General features: G+C 35.4%; 1 protein-coding gene across 7 annotated transcripts; it reads left to right on the plus strand.

The window, feature by feature from the left end:
• The first annotated feature begins 296 nt into the window (after positions 1-296).
• On the plus strand, positions 297-7,611 carry LOC142613431 (uncharacterized). 7 transcript variants are annotated; one of them, XR_012840283.1, is made up of 5 exons: positions 297-507; positions 1,265-3,774; positions 3,874-3,995; positions 6,331-6,460; positions 7,511-7,611. XR_012840283.1 is itself a non-coding variant. In XM_075785794.1 (4 exons), exon 4 carries the CDS (start codon positions 5,457-5,459, stop codon positions 5,976-5,978), a length of 522 nt encoding a protein of 173 aa, XP_075641909.1. In that variant the 5' UTR covers positions 297-507; positions 1,265-3,774; positions 3,874-3,995; positions 4,146-5,456; the 3' UTR covers positions 5,979-5,997. The 7 variants fall into 7 exon arrangements, 5 of the variants coding, with proteins under 5 accessions (XP_075641909.1, XP_075641911.1, XP_075641908.1 ...); XR_012840282.1 differs by having other exon boundaries at positions 6,331-7,597; XM_075785794.1 differs by lacking the exons at positions 6,331-6,460; positions 7,511-7,611 and adding an exon at positions 4,146-5,997.
• The last annotated feature ends 744 nt before the right edge of the window (positions 7,612-8,355 follow it).

Genomic DNA, 8,355 nt, shown 5'->3' on the forward strand with positions numbered 1-8,355 from the left:
TAGGTAGTTTTTTTTTTTTTTTTTGGGAAACTATAATTTAAGTTCCTCTTGTTTACTTGCAAGCATAATTGGTTTCTAAAGTTTTAAGTGAGTGTAATTAGTTCTTTAAGTTTTCAAAATAAGCAATATAAGTATGTTTGTTAACTTCTATCAGTGATGTTATTTATGTGACCAACTAAATAATAACTTGACATTTCTTTTAACGACGTGACACTTCTTTTAATTAAAAATTATCAAAAAAAAAAAGAAAATTGAATTTACACGTAAAAAATAAAAAGAAGACCCGTTCCAAATTCAATCCAAACCTAACCCGGTTCCAAATCAAACCACGAGAGGGAGAGAGAGGGGGGATTGAACAGACCCAAGCCCAGCCGCCGCCGCCCTCCGCTGGAGACAGTGGCTTCCTGGCTCACGCATTCTTGTCCAAAGCAACATCCACTGCCATGGTGGCCTCCCTCCTCCTCTCGCATAACCTCGCCGTTCCTTCCTCCTCCCATCTCATCTCAGGTATTACACTTTTTCCTATGGTTGTGCAACCCAATTCCATTTTAGATTTGGTACCTCACCTCCCCTTTTATTAGGTCCATGTAAGTTTTTTTTATATTTTATTCTGTGTTTCTATCTGTTGTTAGATCGAGAATATGAAATTCTATGGTAGGAGAAACAAATTTGGTTATGATGGAGAATGCATAAATTTAATTTAAAAAAAAAAAAAAAAAAGAAGCCCAATTTCAATTTCAACGTAAATTTTTCTGGTCTCCAATTCGTAGTGGAACAATAAAAAAAGGAGACCTCCATATGAACCTGTTGATTAAGCAAATTGCAGGCAATGGAATGTTTTTTTTTTTTTTTTTGAACTCAGCCATTGAATGATTTTAACATAAATACATCAAGTGATTTAATGAAATGATTTTTTTTTGGCATACCTTTAGGTGTTTACAGGAGCAAGGAAACCATTTTTTTGTACTGACATGAATGACAATTATAAGTTGTATTCCAAAATTTTAAGCACTTACTGATTTTTTTTATGCTTATTATTCGGATACTTACCTCATTGGTAGTTGGGTGAGAGAGATTCATGGATCACAAGACCCGTTGATCGAAAAGGCATTCCCTCTAATCTTCACACTTAGACATTGGTTATCTTATTATACTACTTCCATCGCTTCTAAATGTGTATTGAAATTGTAGAATAACTTTGTAAAAATAATTTAGCCCTTTGCTGTGTCTGTTTTTAATGGTGAATTCCTTGCTCTTGTTGTAGGGATGGGCGACTTTGACTTCACAATCGGCCTTTACTATTGGTGGAAGATTAAGAATAATCCATACAAATATGAAGGAGGGGAGGTAAAGATATATGAAGATAATAATTCTGATGAAATGTCACTTGTTGAGATATGACTGTTGCGAGTGAGACATCCAGAAGAATTACAAATTTCTATAAGAATACACAAGTGCAGAAGCGAACGAAATTTCTTGTGGATAAATATGTAGAAGTGAAGGCGCTTGTGGAGATAAATGTGTATTTGAAGTGGATTGAAACAGTTCAAGGGAGTTCAAACATGTTGAACAGTGGAATTTAATATGATGTTTATTGGAAACCTTGTCAAATTATGCAGTTGACTAGTCTCTTGTTAACTGTGATTTCCTTGTCTTGAAAACTTTTCCTGTAACCTTTGGCTAGATATTCACTACTCAGTAATGCTTATCTAATTTTATCGGCGGTAGTAGTTCCTTTCAAGATAGACAGTTGGAGCTGTTTAGATTTGCTAGAGACAAAAATGCTCGAGTCTTTGATTGTATGGAATGGGTACATGGCAAGGCACACTGGATACCTATTTTTTATTCGAGATGTTCAAGATTGCAAGTTGGAGCCTATGACTCAGTTTTTAGATGATCTGTATGCTGCACAGGTTGGTTCATCTGGTGGTGATAAGCTGGTTTGGCTCCCTTCCACCAACAAAGCGTTTCAAATCAAGAGTTATTACACAGTGATCAATGCTAGAGCAGCTCATAATCTTAATTTTCCTTGGAAGTGTGTCTGGAGAGGTATTTCCCCACCTAGTATCCTTTTTTGTCTGGGAGGCAACACTGGGAAAAATTCTAATGGCAAATAACCTCTGTAAAAGGGGTATTGTAATTACGGATTGGTGTTGCATGTGTAAATTATCTGGTGAAACATTAAGTCATTTTGTTGTTCCATTGTTCAATTGCCTTTGATTTGCGGGTTTTTTTTCGTCTGCGCCATTAGGATTGCTTGGGTCATGCCAAATTCAGTCAAGTCTATGATGGGGCCTTGGAGTGGAATGATGGGGCATTGTAGGTATGGAACTGTATGGGGGGCAGGGCCAGCCTGTATTCTATGGTGCATTTGGAGAGAGAAATCAGCAGATATATATTTGCGGAGAAGAAGCTGTCTATACTGAATCTCATGTTTCTTTTCTTGAAAACTCTCTTTGAATGGGTGATGCACTCTTTTACTATCTCAACCTTTTTTCTTATGGAGTTTTTCGACTCATTGTACTTGTATCGCTAATCTTATAGCTTCCTTTTCTTTCTTTTCTTTCTTTCTATTTTTTAAATCTCTGAATACTTCTAGTATACGCTTTTCCAAATTTAATAATTTACAATCACTTATCAAAAAAGAAAAAGAAAAAAGAAACCTCCTTTTTCATCTTGATAAGCTATTTGATTTTAGTTGTGCAAGAAGACCAACCTAACTCGATGGCCTATTCAGTTTTGCTGTTGGTTTGGTTTTTACCTGTATGAGTGAGTAATTGGTCTATAAATTAGTTGTTGTAATTTAAGCTGTCTTTCTGTACCCTACTGACATTTCACTATTTAAGATTGGAAGACTTGGGTTTGCATAGAATCCTTATGAGATAGGTTATACTCATTCTGTGCTGTTTTATTGTTGTTCTATTCCATTTTGGAATACCCTAAAATGAGTTTCTTTTTGGGAAGTTAATTGGTACAATTTTTTGTAATTAATCAAACTTTTTTTGGTTATCTTTTGATTTTTTGCTGATTCAAGTTGCTCTCTATGAATTAATTATAATTGGAAAACTATGTAATATATTCTTTGATTTGTTTTAAGTAATAATGATAATAATAATCTCTAAGCCTATCAACAATATCAATCGTAAGGTTCTTTATGTTGTGGAGCTTCTTCAAGACAAAGTTGATTCAATGGTGTTTGTGAAGGTTGAGAAGGCTCCACTTAAGCTGACATAGGTGGTTTAGATGCCCTGATATTGGATATTGTGTAGGCAGTTGAACTCCCTGGACTATATTATATTGTTGGTCAGAGTGCATATTTTCTATAATTACTATGAAGATTGCGTGAACTTGGACCTTGCATGTAAGTGAACCTTACAGCAAGAATGAATGATCCTTGTCAGGTTTTAAAACTTAATGCTGTTGATAATGTATCTATTATGCAAATGTTTGATTATTTATCTATGCAAATGAATGATCCTTGTCAGGTTTTAATTTTTTAACTGCATAACACACTACTTCCTCAAAAAAAAAAAAAAAAAAACCTACATAACACACTTGAAAACCCAAAAACAAAAACCCAATGCTCCACCTCCACCTTTGAAAAACAGAAACAAAACCTTACTACTAATCCAATGCAGAAAACCTTACATTGTTTTATACTCCACCACTATAAAAGCCAGGCTTCTTCTTCTCCAGCAGCAGTTTCAGCAGTTCATACTCTCTCTTTCTTTAATACTCCTTCTCTGATTGCCACAACTGAGCAATCAAATCAAGGTTAGGATTTTTTCTATTTGCTATTTATTGATTTCTAGGGTTTAGTTTGATAATCCTTACCATATACGTTCTAATAGATCAAAATACCTTTTGATTTAGTGGAGCTGCTGCTTTTATTTCACAAACAATGCAAGGAAATCTGAGGACTTAGGCTGTGATCAAAATGATGGTTTTTTGTTTCTTTGTTCGTAGTCCGTTCGAGAAGCTTCTTCTTAAGAAAGGTATGTTATTGAATTTGGCTTTTACCTTCATAAAATCTGACTCCACAAACCCTGAATGTAAGACTGTTGATATATTACAGAAATAATTTATTTTTGTGATAATGTAAAAGGGATATTGAGGCTTTACTGTTACTGTTATTGGTGTCAAAGGTATAGAACGTATGTGTAAAAGAACTGTTGCGAAAGTATTATTTTGAATAACCATCAATACACATTTATAAGTGGTGCAAGTGTTGCTATCTAGAGCCGGGAAGGAAATATTAATCAAGGCGGTGGCCCAATCGATTCCTACATACACAATGGGTGTATTCTTATTACCAGTAAAATTATGTGATGAGCTAAACTCAATGTGTGGAAGGTTTTGGTGGGGACAAGCTGAAAATGAAAGGAAGATACATTGGAAGAGTTGGGGGAGGCTGTCTCAATCAAAAAGGAAGGGGGGTATGGGTTTTCGTGATCTAAGGGCCTTCAATCTTGCCATGCTAGCAAAACAACTTTGGCGTATGTTGCAAAATCCGGAGTCTCTCATTTACCAATGTTTTAAACATAGATATTTCCCTTGATGCAATCTGTTGGAGGCAAGTGATTCCACAAATAGCTCATATGTATGGAAGAGCTTAATGGCTGCTATGCCTATTTTGAAACAAGGAAGCTGTTGGCATGTTGGGAATGGAGCTTCAATTAGTGTCATGCATGAAAAATGGATTATGAACCATCCTACATGCAAGGTTCTTCACCCCCCAGATGTGCAGGAATGGGAATGGAGAGTCTCAGACTTGATAGACCCGAATCTGAGGTGTTGGGACAGAGAGCTGATTTGGACAAAGTTTCATGAAGAGGATGCTGAGGCAATCTGTAGAATTCCCTTGAGCCATCGGTGTGTAGCAGACCAACTCATATGGATTCATAACAGAAATGGGAAATACTCTGTAAAATCTGGATATCACGTGGCGAGACAGATTCTTAGAGCGGACGAATGGACTGAATGCTCATCGGGTTCTGCTGGGATGGATGTGTGGATGAAATTGTGGAAATTGAATGTCCCATGTAAGATTAAAATTTTTGGGTGGAGGGCCTGTCAAAATATTCTGCCCAACACGTGTGAATTTAGCCCAACGAAAAATTATTGAGAATACTTGCTGTGAGTTGTGCAAAAGAGCTCCGGAGAATGGAATTCATGCGCTTTGGGAGTGTGGTGTAGCGCAAGGGATATGGGCTGGAAGCTTGGTCAAACTACAGAAGTGTACTCAAGGCCAAGGAGATGTTTTGCAACTCTTTGCTGACTTACTGAAGAGGCTGTCCACAGAGGAGTTTGAATTGTTCTTAGTTCTGGCACAGTTTATCTGGAACCAACAGAATTCAGTGATCCATGGGGGGAAGTTGAAAGATCCTAGGTAAGTTCTCACAAGGGCAGAGGATTTTCTGACAGAGTATCACCAAGCACAGGAACAGCTGTTGTTGATGCCGAATACACCCCAGCAGACAATGGGTTGGCAGCCTCCTCAATCTGCTCAGTACAAGTTGAACTTCGATGCGGCGATATACACAGACATGGGGCGTTCAGGTGTGGGAGCAATTATTCGAAATGAGAATGGAGAAGTCATGGCTGCCTTGTCTGCTATGGGACCTTTTGTTCAAGATAGTGAGGAAGCCGAGATAGTTGCTTGCCGAATAGCTCTTGAATTCGCCATAGATGCGGGATTCTCGGATTTGGTAGTTGAAGGCGATAATGTAAATGTCATGAGAGCCATTGCATGGAAGTGTATGGACAATTCCAGACTAGGCATGGTAATTGAAGACATTCATTGCCTTATAAGTGGCCTGAGATGGAGTTCAGTAAGCTGTGTAAAGCGTAGTGCCAATACTGCTGCCCATTATTTAGCTCGTTTTGCTAGGAATGTATCTGATGAACTGGTATGGATTGAGGATTGTCCACAACCTGCCAGGGATGCTTTGTATAATGACTCCTTGATTTTCAGTTGAATGATAGACCAGTCACTCTTCAAAAAAAAAAAAAATATATATATATATATATATATATTAGATTGGAAATTGAATTTGGTTGGACATGCTTTAATGATTGCCATATTTTCAACCTTCAATGATAGGTCTTACTGTTCTAAATCTTGCAATCAAATTTAGATATCTGTTTACCGTGTATTATATGTATCCCGATTGTATTGATATTGTTGTATGACGAAAATTTCTGTAACTATAAATCAATGATTCTTTTTTTAATCATTGATTTGTGCCCTTTATTATTGATTCAGTTTTGCAAAGCACTATGGATTTCACTGATGTCTCTTTTACTATGGATTTTTGTTGTTGAGTGAAGGCTTAGTCATTGGCAGCTTGGGGGAGGTTTGATATTGTGGGTCTTTGAAGATTGAAGTTCAATAGCAGTTTTGGGCATATTGGGACAACCAAAGCTGCAATGGACATAGATTATGAATCAATCTTATGAGGTGATGTTAACAATTATAACATATTGTATGAATTCTAGTAGATAATTGGAATTCATATAATACGTTCAATAGCCTCTAGAGCAACTTTTATTAATAATTTTTTATTTCTGTTAATTTGTTAATAATTGTTAATTGGAATTTTGCTTTAATATAGTGACTATGACTCTCTTGCTTATTTATAAATCTGTTTTTGTTTTTGGAATTTGAATTTATAGGTTCTTTAGTGGATTTGTGGATTACATCCATTGGTAGAAGCTTTCAGCACCTTCAAAATTCATGCGTGTGTTCTTCTTTGACCACTTTGTCTTCATCTAATTCATTTTACCAGGAGTGCTTTTGTTTTGTTAGAGATGCAGTTATTTTGATTCTGCCTTGATTGGTTCATTTAGGGTAATTGTGGAGGAAATTTGATTATGAGTTTCTAATTAATTTGACCACTTACTTCAAGGCCCTCCAAACATGGGCTGTTTGGAGACAAAAAAAAGACCTACATAATCTGTTATAATTATTATGCTTTAAATCAGGCTGTAAGAATCAGGTTGTAAGAGCCTAAGAAAATTTGATGTTGTCAATTCTTTCTGGGCGGGCCTTCCCTCTCCCATGAAAATAATAAGCTGAATGCCTTGCAATGCTTTCCAGGTTGCCATCATCCCTAAAGGCTCCAACCTCACAGTTGCCACAAATTAGCCACTTTCCGATGACTAGATTTTTGTAAAATGGATATATTTTTACCCAATGAATTCATAGATGGATATTCTGAATCCATACAATTTATTAATTTCTCCAACAAATATGATTTCCAAAAATCCATAATTATTTTAGAGTTCTTATGAAATTCAGATTTATTTTCTCCTTTTTTCTTTTCATTGAGATGGATTTTTTTGAAGCCTAACTATGTTCAATGTGAAGTACTTCATTTTGAGATTAATATCATAATGAGGAGTCTCATAGTATCTTAATCTCCATGTTGCACTTTGGAGCAATTTTTTAAAATTATTTTGGTTATTGGGTTGAAAATTTCCACCAATTGTTGGATATTGTATATGGTAGATGAAGCACATCTCCTATGTCTTCAGAGAAGAAAGCAAGGTGGAGAAAATAAATCAAGTGGCTTTTATCCATAACTGATAAAAGATGGAGCAAATATGGAGTTGATAAATCTTATTCGAATTTGCTAGGCAAGTAGACTCATGGATCAAACATTCACTTAATTTGTGTTGATGTTATTCTTATTGAGAAAGAAAAGAAAGAAGGCTGATGGCCTATTCATCTATAATTTTGTAGGTTTGCTACTCTTTTTTTTTCTTTTTCTTTTTTTATGTATGGATTCTTTTTTTTAAGAGAACTGTTAATCTTACTATGAATATTGTTATTCTATGTTTACTTTTTTTTTCTCTTTGTTTGTGTTATATAAATGTTATATTTCTAATAGTACCAAAGCTATTAATCTTTCTATGTATGTTTGCTGTTATGTAATATCTAATAAGACCACTTTAAAGGTAGATTATGGAATTTTTTTCCCCAGCATAGGTAATCATGATAAATTTAATTTTACAAGGGATGCTACTGTATAACTGAAACAAGTTTGCATTGATTTGATTTTTTATTCACCTGTTGTTATTTTGGTCAATGCTGACTGCTTGCTTGAATTCCAAATGCATTAGGATTATGATTGTCTCAAGTGAAGAGAGACATTTTTGAAAATTTTCATCCAACCACCCCCTGTTGGTGCATCTTCACATTTTGAATTTATATTGATCTAATTGTTATTCCTATCTTGCATGCTTTCTTTGCAGCGTGATTGCTAATCATGATAAGTTTGCATATGTAATGTGTGGTCTTATCAATAGTTAAATATATATGGGGCAGTATATTTCTTAACTTCTTTTTGTAAT

Source organism: Castanea sativa, chromosome 10 (assembly GCF_040712315.1).
Source record: "Castanea sativa cultivar Marrone di Chiusa Pesio chromosome 10, ASM4071231v1".
Classification (NCBI taxonomy): domain Eukaryota; kingdom Viridiplantae; phylum Streptophyta; class Magnoliopsida; order Fagales; family Fagaceae; genus Castanea; species Castanea sativa.